This window comes from Brassica rapa, chromosome A01 (assembly GCF_000309985.2).
Source record: "Brassica rapa cultivar Chiifu-401-42 chromosome A01, CAAS_Brap_v3.01, whole genome shotgun sequence".
Classification (NCBI taxonomy): domain Eukaryota; kingdom Viridiplantae; phylum Streptophyta; class Magnoliopsida; order Brassicales; family Brassicaceae; genus Brassica; species Brassica rapa.
This window is the reverse complement of record NC_024795.2, coordinates 17,288,306-17,301,922: the sequence shown is the minus strand read 5'-3', so window position 1 is coordinate 17,301,922 and position 13,617 is coordinate 17,288,306. Positions and strand designations below refer to the sequence as shown.

General features: G+C 41.3%; 1 protein-coding gene and 1 pseudogene across 1 annotated transcript; one reads left to right on the top strand and one right to left on the bottom strand.

Annotated features, from left to right (window-relative positions):
* Nucleotides 1–760: 760 nt before the first annotated feature.
* Nucleotides 761–1,216, bottom strand: LOC108870315 (uncharacterized mitochondrial protein AtMg00810-like). Its single transcript, XM_018655796.1, has one exon. It carries the CDS (start codon nt 1,214–1,216, stop codon nt 761–763), a length of 456 nt encoding a protein of 151 aa, XP_018511312.1.
* Nucleotides 1,217–2,623: 1,407 nt separating this feature from the next.
* On the top strand, nt 2,624–10,426 carry LOC117126777 (annotated as a pseudogene).
* Nucleotides 10,427–13,617: the final 3,191 nt, after the last annotated feature.

Genomic DNA, 13,617 nt, shown 5'->3' with positions numbered 1-13,617 from the left:
GCCATCGCACGAGAATAACAGAAGAAGAAGATGTACATAGTATTGATAATTAATAAAGGAAGAAGCTTTATGGGGATTGAGCCGATCTCCATGGATGAAGTATTCAGAGGTTTGATTTTTTGTATCTGCTATAAACTTGGTGAGAAAGGGGTTTATTTGTGAAGAAGATAAACTTTCTTATTGATGGTTTTCAACTTGGATTGCATGATTACATCATAAGACAATATATAGATGGTGATATACTCAAGTAGGACAAAGGCATCATCCAGCTCAGCATGTGACAGCACATAGTCCTAAGGCTTCGTAACGGTTTGGTAGCTGTATCTCCTTAGCTGTATGAGCCGTACGAAGACCTCCTTTAGGTGTCACAAGTTTTGTGCCTTTGTTACCGTTGATACTCGACTGGGCCTTTGAAGACAAAGCCGGTTCTGTAGGCTTTGGACTTACACACCCCCTCAAACTTGGAGCAGGAGGCTTGCTGATTCCAAGTTTGTCACGCAAGGCGCAGAAGGGTTGTTGTGGTAATGACTTAGTGAATATGTCCGCTAATTGAAGCACCGATGGAACTTGACTGACCACAAGAGCTCCAAGTGCTACACGTTCCCAAACATAATGAAAATCCGTGTCAAAATGTTTGCTTCGGTTGTGAAGTGCAGGGTTCGCTGTTAAGTAGACAGCGGAGAGGTTATCACAGAACAGCTCAGGTGTGTCAGGAAGAGAGATCCCCATCTCACCAAGTAATGAGGCTATCCACTTGAGCTCAGTTGCAGTGATAGACAGTGTTTGAAACTCCGCTTCTGTCGACGACCGTGACGGTTGGATGCCGTTTTGCAGACCAAGAGATGATGTTTGAACCGAGGAAGGTGCAGAGACCACCAGTGGAGCGGCGTGTTTCTTTACAGCCGGCCCAATCGCTGTCACTGAAGCCATACAAAAGGAATCTTGTCTTAGCGTTGATGTTCAAGCCAAGACGGCATGTTCCTTTTAAGTACCGAAGGATTCTCTTCAGATTGGAGAAATCGGTGACAGTAGGAGAGTGCATCTTCTGGCATACGTAATTGACCGCAAACTGGATGTCTGGTTTTGTTAAGGTCAGGTACTGGAGCTTGCCTGCTAGACTGCGGAAGTAGGTCAGGTCTGAGAAGATCTTATCTCCTCCAGGGACTTTATCGAGCTGAATTGGCAGCGGTGTTGGCATAGGAGCACTATCAGACATGCCCGTATTCTCAAGAAGATCAAGTGTGTATCTCTCTTGACATAAGAGAACAGACCATCTGAGTGAGCTTGGACTTGTATTCCAAGGAAGTAATGAACCGGGCCATGTCTTTCATTCTGAAAGTTGTATTCAAACTCTTCATAAGCTTCTCTATTAGCTTCTCATTATTGCCGGTTAAAAGCATATCATCGACATAAAGGATGAGGTAAATGACATCTTCACCATGATGATATACGAACAATGAAGGATCACCATGTGTACATTTGAACCCAAACTCTAGCAAGAACGTGCTGAATTTGTCGTACCACGCTCACGGAGATTGGCGAAGACCATATATAGTGTTGTTCAACTTACAGATAAAGTGAGGTTTCTCAGGATCTTCTAGTCCTGGAGGTTGCTTCATATACACGGTTTCTTTGAGATCACCGTGTAGGAAGGCGTTATCCACATCGAGCTGCTTAATGTTCCATCCTTTTACCATTGCTATATGAAGCACTGATCTTATAGTCGCAGTCCGCACCACAGGACTATAAGTTTCAACAAAGTCAACTCCTTCAAACTGCTCGTTACCGCGTGCCACTAGTCTTGAATTCCTTTTGTTTAACGTTCCATCAGCGTTTAGCTTAGACTTGTGTACCCATCCACTGCTTATAGGCTGTATCGCTTGATCTGGAGGTACCAAATCCCATGTATGCGTTATCTCCATATTGTTCTTCTCATGCTTCATAGCATTGTTCCAGTTTGGATCTCTTAGCACTGCAGCAAGGGTCTTTGGCTCAGGGTAAGGTGTCTTGACAGATATCAGAGCATATCTTGGATTTGGCTTGCTGATTCCGTCTTTAGCCCTTGTAACCATAGGATGAACAGGTGCTTGTTGCTGTATCTGATGTACCAGAGGTGCAGGGGAAGGAGGTAAGGGAGGGAAATCATCGTCTGAGAAGATTGATGCAGCAGGTACTGTAGTAGTAGGAGCTTGTCTTGGTGGAGGAATGAACTCATCAATGATCGGTGGAGTATCAACTGGTACGGGAGCTTGATAGTGTTCAGACCTCCAAGCAGACAGGAGAGGAGTATCCAAAGAGGTAAGTCTTCTGGTCGTGGTTCATCATCTGCTCCTGACAATCGCCAACTTGTCAGATTTGTAACAAGTTTGGCCATCCTGCTTACAAGTGTTACAAGAAATTCGATCATTCTTACCAGGCTGAGGATTATCACACCGCTCTAGCCGCTATGAGTATTCAAGAATCACCTTAAAACTCTGGCCATGAGTGGTATGCTGACTCCGGAGCTACAGCCCACATCACCAACGACTTATCTCAGCTTCAGTCCACTCAAGCATACACTGGTGATGACACAGTTCTGGTAGGAAATGGTGAGTCTGTGCCTATAACTCATGTTGGTACAGCGATGTTGCCTAGTCTTCAAGGTAATCTTCCCCTTAATGACGTTCTTATTTTTCCTGCGATGACAAAATCATTACTTTCAGTCTCCAAACTTACAGCAGACTATCCCTGTTCTATTGAGTTTGATGCTGACAGTGTTATTCTGAAGGACAAACAGACAAGGCAACTACTAACCAGAGGAGTTAGATAGAAGGATCTGTACGTTTTGGAGAACCTGAAGTTCATGGCTTTCTATTCTCACAGACAACAAGCTGCAAGTGGTGTTGTTTGGCACATGAGGCTAGGTCATCCTCACCAAGAAGTTCTCCAGCATCTCTCAGCAAATAAGGCCATAATTCGCAATAACCTCAGCCGTCAGCTCTGTGAGGCGTGTCAGCTGGGAAAGTCTAGTCGTTTACCGTTTTCTAGTTCTGAGTTTGTAGCAACCAGACCCTTAGAAAGAGTTCATTGTGACCTATGGGTGCCTTCTCCAGTTGCCTCCACTCAAGGGTTTAGGTTTTATGCAGTCTTTGTTGATCATTTCTCAAGATATACTTGGATGTACCCTTTGAGATTAAACTCAGACTTCTATACTGCATTTTTGAGCTTCCAGAACTTTGTGGAAAGACAATTAGACAGCAAAATACAAGTGTTTCAAAGTGGTGGTGGTGGCGAGTTCATGAGTAAACAATTCCTTGCTCACCTATCTTCTTGTGGAATCAAACAACAACTGTCTTATCTACATACGCCACAACAGAACGGTCTTACTGAGAGAAAACACTGTTATGTTACTGAACTCGGTTTGTCACTGATGTTTCAGAGCAAAATCCCTCATCAACTTTGGGTAGAAGCATTCTTAACAGCTACATACCTCGGTAACATGATGCCTTCTTTAGTGTTACCTGAACACAAGAGTCCATACGAAATGCTAGTAGGTAAACCACCTATCTACTCATTGCTCAGAGTCTTTGGAAGCAGCTGTTACCCTTTCCTGCGTCCATATGGAAAGAATAAGTTTGACCCAAAAAACTTACACTGTGTCTTCATTGGGTATAGTGAGAAGCATAAGGGTTACAGTGTCTACATCAACCGACTGCAAGAGTATATATTAGTAGGCATGTTCTGTTTGAGGAGAGTAACTTTCCATACTTAAAAGAGTATAAGTCATTCCCTACCTCTTTGGACTTACATCTGCCATTGGAGTAGAGAGACAAAGCTGCAAGTCATTCGCATTGAACAGTCGTCTTAAAGGTTAGATAGATGCAAAGTAGCCGTCAAATGTAGGAAAATGGCTTATTCCCTTATGAACTAGTTGTCCCCGGCTATTTCACACATTAACTTTTAAGTCGTACCAAAAACCACATGAACAACTCTATTTTTTGAATTACATACACAAACTATCGATTTTAAACTAATTCCCCTAAAACCATAAATGGTGTTATTTAAACGTTAACTTGGTTTATGACATGTGGAGAGCTGGTTTAATTCGGGTTGATAAAAACAGAATACCACGTCATTTTGTTGTTGTTGTTGTTCTTCTTCTTCTTCTTCTTCTTCTTCTTCTTTTTGTCAACTACTCTTCTTTATTATCAATTGAGGATGAAAAAATTTATCCTGCATTTTTGAGTTATATGACATAGTAACCGGTTGGGGTAGACATCAGTGGCGGTCCCATGAATGAATTTGACTGGGGTCAAAAACAGTTTAAGGTGTACTGCTGGGTTTGGAACCCGGGTTATGTGGGGTCAAACATTATATTTAACCAACTCTGCTACCGATTCTTTAATGTTTTCTATATAAAACAAATTTTTATCATGTTTTTTTGTGGTGTCAGGTGACCCCACTCCTCTTCAAGTGGGTCCGCCCCTGGTAGACATTTTTGAGTTATATGACATAAAGCGTATAGAGAGATCATATGACATTAATTTATGGATTGAGGAAAATATATCAATACCTGCATGACCGGAACCTGAGACTAACATCCGCTAACGGAAACAATCAAGCGTCCTAGACTACGCTGATTTTATAGTTCCTTGTGACAATACATGGACATTGGTAAGTTAGTATTTCTTGCTCTTTTTTCTTTATGCATCATGTAAAACGTTTTAATCTCAGGTTCTGGTTATGGTTATAATCTATAATGTTTCTAAAATTAAGATTCTATAGCATCTTACAATTACCAGTACAATGCAATATTTTTCAATTACGTAAACATAACTATGTATTACGTATAAAATTCTGCAATGTACTAAAATGATAAATGCAAAATGTTGGGTCCCAATCTTGAAAACATTCATTAGAACCTCTAAAAAGAACTTGGGTCGACGATTAGCCTGTGTCCTTAATTCGAAACATAAGGCGCAGTCAGCAGGAAGCTTGGAAGCTTGGCTTCAAGATCAATCCGAACAGAGACTGATATACCATGGATTTGACCCATTTTTACACATGGTATATAAGTATTTTACTATCTATATATTATATATTCTATCCTATTAGGTATGTTTTCAGGTGTAGAAGTATCTTGGAGTAAAGTAACGATTATGGAGCATTTAGGAGCTTAAAAGAGATTTCATCTGAGCTGACCATAAGCGGTCGATACGAAGAAGAAACAATCGATCGATGCACATCCAGTGACGTCGATCGAAACAGAAGAGAAGCCTCGACGATTGAAGATTATGATCGATCGATGTACATCCTGTACAATCGATCGATCTCGAGACGCGGAAGCACGACTTGGTTCCAGCTGACTTTAAACCCAAGACTTCACCAAATTACAAGATTACCCCTGACGAGTTTTTAACCTAATAGTTATATACTTGCCTAAGTGTTAGGAGGCAAGGAAGCTTTTGGCCACCTTTGTATTCTTATTTTCAGCAGAGAGTTTTAGGAGAGAAGATCATAGAGAGATTTGTGATTGGAACTCCATTGATTCATTTATTCTATTCTATGCAGTTTTTATTTATATTTTGTGTCATGAATTACTTAGCTATGTCTTAGTAGTTTACCTATTAGATTCAGGGTTAAAATAGGTTAGAGGGATTAGCCCCAACTATAGATTGCTAAGTTGTGGTATTCATTGATTGATTGTTCTTAATGCTTGTTCTAGATTAGCTAACTAGAATATTGAACCTAGGAATCTGCATGAGTCAAGCATCCTTGGCCATCCAGTCCTGAAACTAATCTGTCATGCTAGGACTGCTAGAAAAAGGCTACTGCTGAACTAGACAGCTAGTGAGCATTATCGACTTGCGCCTAGGGCTTAACTAGAAGCATCGATCGATATTGTCTTCTGACAATCGATCGATATTTGTGAAGAGTGTATCGATCGATATCCCTATAGGACCATCGATCGACACTTTCTTGTGATCAACAAACGACAGTTGGGATCCAAGATCTAGTTAGTTAACCAGTGAAACTTTGCCATCGCTGATCACTGTGTTTAAGGGGTTTAGCTCTAATATATCATGCATGCAATTGATAGGCATCTATAGGATTATAATCTCCAAACCTGAATAGAAACCCTGCATATAATACATTTCCAATAAGTTACACCCCCAATCATCTTGTTAGTCGAGCAATAGACTTGCTCAATTAGGATTTCTATTTACATTTAAACCATTAAACAACAAACACTTAGAATTAATAATTTAACAAGATTTAAAAGGTTCCCTAGCTCCTTGTGGATTCGATCCCTAAGTACTACAATTGAACCTCTTCTTTGAGAAAGTAATTCACTCCTTAGGGTAATTTGAGTGGTATCAGAGACCGAATTCGAAGAATCAATTTCGAGCTCGATCAAAATTGAAGCCGAGGGATCAAGAGAAACATTGATGCCAAGTAAAAAGGGATTGGCGCTAGCGGCATCCGAGATTCGCGGTACCAGAAAGATATCACGAGATTTTCGGGATCACAACATCAAGTGAGGATATCGGAGGAGGCCATAGTATATGATCGATTATAAAAAGGAGACAAAACGGAACTCCAGAGACATCTTTTCACAAACTTTGACAGATCGATCTCAAACCCTCAACTTATCATCTCGACGTCATCTTTTCATCTTGTTCTTAGTCTAGCTTAGTTTGATTTCCATCAAAATACTGTGTTACAGTATTTTTGTATAGGAACTTTGATGGTATTACAGAACTGTAAGTAAGCAGTATAGAAGTTAGAATCAAGACTAAAAGATGTACAAAATTTTGAGTAGGAGCTACAATATTTTGGTGCTTTACCAAATTTAGTTGAGGTATTTTATGAAATTTTCCTATTTCAATATATCACTTCAACTATTTCTTTGATCGAATCTACTGCTCACCAATTAAGAAGTTAAAAAAAAAAAATTTAGTTTCACCCGTAAGATTTTAGTTCAGATTCACATTATTAAACTTTGAATGACCTGAAGCTTGAATCTCTTCTCATTTTCTCCTGTCTCTTCTTCCATTGCTATGTTCTTCATTCTACTTCCTTTTATGCTCCAACAACGATGAATCGAGTCCTTGATCAAGAAAAACTTAGGCCAGAAATAAGCTAAGCCAATGCGGGTCAACCGATGTAGCACACTGCATGTACTCCTTGGTGGTTAACACCAGTTCAAGGTATACAATATAATCTGGGGTGTATCCCAAACCGTACAGTGCATTGCTCTGATGCAAATGGCAAGGCATCCCGGTTATACAGTTCACATACGCAGCAACACCTTTCAATCTAGATGAGTTATGGAAATAGGCTGAACATATGGCTTTCCTCACAACATCCCAATCTTGTCCACACGACTTGAGTGGTATCTTAAGTTGCTTGAGGATATCAAGAAGCTGGGATCTTACTTCTCTGCTTTTCTCAAGACTTTTTACTTGCAGGTAATGGTCATTGCACCAGTCTCCTCTTTTTTTTTTTTGTTCAAAAACACCAGTCTCCTCTAAATCCATGATTTTCCCATTGCTGATACACATTCAGCAGCGTTACATGATGGGACTCTGGCACGAAAAACTTCTCCCTCGCGGTGTCACTCTATTCTGCTCTGTCTTTAGGTCTGAAGAACAGTGAAGGTACTGACAAACCGTTCACCCATCAAAAGCATCTTTGCAAGAGGTGGATCTAATGGGAGCTCCACAGTGGATGGGGAGAAAAAACCAGCTATGGGGTATATTTATGAAGCAATGGATAAAGCTAAGGAGAAGATTTCCGAAAACTTACTATGGAAAGAAGATCAGTACAAGCGTGCTTTTGAAATAATTGATGAAAGATGGAACTGGCAACTCTATCACCCTTTGCATGCTGCTTGCCACTTTTTGAATCCTGAGTTTCAGTACAAAGGACCTGAAGTGAATTGTGTAGAGGTTATGGGAGGATTATACGACACCATTGGAAAGTGGTTCCTGAAGTTGCTACTCAAGATCATATACTTAAAGATATTTTAAGAGTTCTTCTGGACTCTTTGGCCATCCCATAGCGATAAGACAAAGGGAAACAAAGGCACCAGATTAGTGGTGGCTGTCTTATGGAGCATCTACTCCAACTCTTAGAGATTTTGCTGTAAGAATTCTTAGTCTCACGTGTAGTGAAACAGGATGCGAAAGAAATTAGAGTGTATTTCAGCATCTACATACCAAGAAAAGGAATCGCTTGACCCAAAAGCGGTTGAATGACATGGTTTTTCTTAAGTACAATTGTGCTCTTCAACGTCGTTACAATCTGAAAGATACAATTGATCCCATTGACCTAGCATAAATTGATGAGGGTAATGAATGACTTGTAGGAACAATGTATGGAGAATGGTGTTGATCTAGTATTTGAAGATGGTGATTTACCATGAGAATTGGTAAGCAGGGCATCTGGAGCTAATGAGCCTAGTTACAGTACTAGAGAAACTTCAAATAGGAATGAAAGAGGAAATAATTCATCCAAAAGCTCAACTCCAAGTCAAAAAGCTTCTCAAAGGCCATCTCCAATGATGTTGATCGATGAGGATGATGACAATGAAATTGAAGAAGATGTTGAAACTGGGCTAATAAGTATGTGAATGTTGATGAGTATGTTGACAATGAAGACTATGATTCTCTGTTTTAAGATTTTGTTGGTTTGATTTTCTGTTTTAAGACTTTGCTGGTTTGATTCTCTGTTTCAAGTCTTTCTTGGTTTGATTCTTCTGTTTTTTGAACACTTTGTTGGGATTAATTCTATGTTTTACGTTTATTTTATGAAGAGTTATTTATTTTAAATTTTAATTGTTTAGATAATTACAAAGAAAAGAAGAATCTGAATGATTTACATGTTCTAACCTACAAGTTAATATTACGCTTTAAGTTGGCGAGGCGTTCCGAGGCGACACTATAACTTTGAGGCAAGCTCGCCTCAAGGGTTGAAGCAATTTTTTAAACCCATGCTCCACCATCTTCCATCCGAGATCCGTTAATCAACCAGTATTGTTAAGAGCACCCAACACCCAAAGCTGGTACATAGAATTGTGGATGTTCTCTTGTGGAGGTGGATCCATAAAATCAAAATCTAGCAAGTTGGCTATCTTCATCGACTTTAACAACAGCACAACGTTACCAAGATTCGTCCGTTGAATCTCCGGAACAGGACTTGGAAACATGTCATTCAGATAAGCACTCTCGGTATACAATCTGTAACATGCTACCGGCCCTGTCCTTCCAGCTCTTCCTGCACGCTGATCAGAGGCAGCACGTCTTATAGGGAAAACCTGAAGAGCATCCATATGCATTCTAGGATTGAAAACCTTCATTTTTCCATACCATGTGTCAATCACAAAATAAATCCCATCGACTGTCAATGATGTTTCAGCAATATAGGTTGCAACAATGCATTTACGTGCTCCATCTTCTGATTTTTGGAATATTTTGGCTTGCAAGTCCGCTGGTAACTGAGAGTATATCTGGAGAATAAGCAGATTTGTGATTTCCTTACTGGAGGAAACAATGAGCTGTTCCATTCTCTCCGTAAGTGAGAAGCAAGCTGCTTCTATCTCTTGTTGCCCTGTCATAAACATTAGAATGTCTCTAGGTGGGCTGGCTGGCTACGTGAATCGTCATTGCTCGTTTAACAGCCGCTTCAATATAGTCTTCGCAAGGACTTTTAGAGTGGATGAAATTAACAGGGAAAGTCCTTCCAGGGATGTTAAATATAGGAACACCCCCAAAGAAATCAGAAAACTTTGGGTATTGTCACAGAACTGACTATGAGCTTGAAATCACGACGTCTGTGTTAAGTGATCTTTCATGCGCTTGATCTTTCATGTGCTTCATCCATCACCACCACATGATATTTATCAAGCTCGGGATCTTTGAGCGTCCCTCTCAGCAGCACTCCATCAGTCATATACTTGATAACAGTGTTTGGACAAGTTACATCTTCGAAACGAATGGCATACCCAACATCATCCCCAAGATTTGTCCCCATCTCTTCACTAACTCTCTTTCCAACACTCATTGCGGCTACACGCCTTGGTTGTGTGCATCCTACAATGCCATTTATAGTGTAACCAGCTGAGTGGTCTTTCCTGAACCAGTTTCTCCAACCACAACTATCACCTGGTCCTCTCTTACGACCTGCATTAACTCATCTCTAACAGAAAATATTGGAAGAAACTGTTTTTGCTCAGCCATGGTCTTCGAGTTGGCAAACTCACTCACAGCTTCTCCTTTTTTTTTATATGCTCTGCAAATTTACCCTCGCCTCTAAAGTCTACTTCCCCTTTTTTACCAACTACAGCAGTATCAGCATCAATCTCAGCTGGTTTCTCAACACCAAGGTTAGAACCTGCAAGCTTCCAAAACCGCTGTCGTGATTTATGCAAGCCTTGTTTTCCCCAGATTTCTCTGACAAGACCAGATCCTTTTCTTGAAACTATAGCCATGTCTGAAGTGGGATCCTTCACAGGCTCTACTTGCTTTGTGAAAACGGCCTTTCCATTATCAAGAAAAGGAGGTAGCTTTGCATCATGTACAAGAAGAACCACTCTCTCCTCTTCTTCTTCTTCTCTACTGAACCCAGCTTGCAATTGTGTGCCTCTAACAGCTCCGGAACTGAGAAGCTGACAGTCTTCCCATTGAGCAATATCTGCTTTAAGCCTAGACTGTTTCTTACACTTAGCAAGTAACATTTTGCTAACGTCAACTTCATTGGCATCAAAGGACGCACTATCTGCGTATCTCTCGTCAATATCATCATCATACCACCATCCATACACGATCCGAGTAATATTTGCTCTCTTCAGCTCCTTGCCATATATTCTCAAGTTGATTGGTTCTTCCACAGCTGGAGGAACCAGAGGCCTTATGGGAGAAGGAGAAGGTGCACCAAGATCCTATGGAGAAGCACCGTTGTTGTTGAGAGGGCAATAAACGTCGTTTATCCTTGTGTCGATGTATGAGACTTCCCATTCATCCCTGTGTTGTGTTGAACATTGCGGTTCTGCAGGGATCTGAGCTGTAGAAAGACTGACGTCGATCGATGTTTCACGTGGTGCGTCGATCGATGCTGAGGTCGTAGCTTCCTTCTCAAGTTGCTGACGTAAACTCTCAATTTCTGTCCTCATTTCTGCCATACATCTGAAAAGCTCATTGTAGCCTCTATCCAAAGGCTGATGTGTATCATCTACCAATGTTTTGAGCTCCTCTCCCAGTTTCTCCTGAGCTCCACAGATACCAAACACCATTTCATTGATTTCTTCTTTGGTGTAGAGTTCTGGTGCCAGTCTTGTGGGTGTGAAGGAAGTGGCATGTTCTGGAAGACGGAAGTGGCATGTTCTGGAAGACAGATGTGGCTCTCCTCAAAAAGAGATGCTCTTTCCAGTATTTTCCTGATGTTGTCCTTTGTGACAGGTATCATCTCACCAGCTACGCCTCGTGCGTGTCCTCGCTCATCTCTGTAGACTCCATACTCGTCCCTTTGTTCCCAGGTGAACTTTCTGGCTCCGTACATGTCGAAAGCGCGGTTCTCACATTCATACCGTCTGTCGATCGACGTCGGTTCATCCCTATCGATTGACGTTGGTGTTACCCTGTCGATCGATGTCTCCGTTGTACCGTCGATCGATGCTTGCCCTTTTGGTTGGCCTGATAGATCTGGGTTGATCTCTGTTGTGGCGACTCCTGCGTGGCTATTAGGATCTGTTTGAATGACGTCTGGAGTGCCACGTTGCTGTGAGAATAGGTTTTCAGGTCCATTGGCTACTTGAAGGATGTCTGATATGTCCTCTCTGGACACTTGTAAAATCCTTCCATCCATTGCACGTGCGTTGCCATCTGTGTCCCTGAAAATACCAAATTCATCAGGTGTTAGAAAATCGTAATCAATGTTTGCATAATCATATAATTTAGAAATAGAAAGATTAGAGTTTAGAGTAGTATCGATCGATGTAGATACAGTTACATTGATCGACGGCAGTGTAATTTCTGCAGAACTTTTGTTCTTGAGATGATTGCTCTTCATGGATTTTTCTGTTGATGTAGAAGGAAGAGTGTTCATCTTTTTTGCTTGTGTGTTCGCTCTGATGTGTGTAGGTGGTTTCGGAGGTGCAAAACGATTTATATAGGTCTCTATAAACCTAGTTAGGGAGGGAATATTCTCCTGCTCCTGAATTTTCGCTGCGGCGCGAATATCGATCGATGTTCCTTTCGGGGTGTCGATCGATGTTCCTTTCGGGGTGTCGATCGATGTGAGCGGTTGTTTTGCTGGACGAGGGTGGGTATCGACCGATGTGGAGTGCACAGCGTCGAACGATGTTGGAAACGTGTTGGTCAACTTATGTGTTTCAAGTCTTTCATCCTGCAAAGACATTTCTATTGCACGTTCTTTCCAGTAATCTTCATGGTATTCCTCGGTATGTTCCTCATTAGGTGAAGTAATTACAGTGTCAACTGAAACTTTCATGGAAACCACTGTCTGCCCAACTGCCTATGGAATAATCATCATGTCCTCTCTTGCTTGGAGGTTGGAAGGCAAAATGTTGGTAACAATGATTTGGTGAAGCGAAATGGTCAAGTGGGTGCATTACGTCGAGTGACGTGTTGTTGCGGTCATCGGTCACCATTGACACATTGGAATCGATCGATGGAAATGTTGGGGTGTCGATCGATTCCGCGTACTCTGTTTCGTACTCCAATTCATACTCTGCTACACAATGGCATGCGCCAATGAAGCTGAGTTCTTTCCCATAATCCACAGAATTAATGTCCTTTCTCTTAGGTCGGATGGGGTCGTAATGGATGTTTGGGTCTATGAGCGTTAGACACAATTTGTTCTTGTTCATGTCACATACGGCTCCTACTGTAGCTAGGAAAGATCTTCCAAGCAGAAGTGAAGAGTTCCAGTTAAGCTCGATGTCTAGGACATGAAAGTCTACAGGGACAAGGGCATTACCAATCTGTACCTCCAGATCTCTTATGATATCTCCTGATCGTTTCTCTGAAAGATCCACGAAGGTGAAGGATTCCGTTGAGGGTTTGATGGTCAAACCAAGCTGGTCTGCCATGATCCTAGGGAGAATACTAACTAATGCTCCTGTGTCACACATTGAATGGGGAAATTCAACACCCTTGACTACGCATGGTATTGCAAACTTCTCAGAATCACTCTTCTTCGTCAATGTGATCCTGTGTTTCATCTTCTCTCTGACTTGATGAAATATTCTCCTAATGTCCTCCTCGGTTACCTTTGTTTCTCTGAAGAACATCCACAACCGGTGTGTGAAGTAAGCTTCAACAAAAGGTTTTTCGATTGAGATTCTGAGGACTCGTTTAGTGAAACCATCCATCTCCTTATCGTTAGCTTCCCTCTTAAGGTTTTTAGGAATCTTCTCCTTTCTCTCCCTTAACCTTCTCCCTTCAGATTCTTGTTCTTCTTGAACAGATTCTGGTGAATTATTTAAAGGGTTGGGTTTTGGTTCGGGTGGGTTTGCTAATGGTTTATGTGGTGGTCTGAGTGCGTTGATGTAATCATTATTGATTGAGGGTAACCGCACTCGGTATGTCAGAGGTGCATGTCGATCGATGGGAGGTT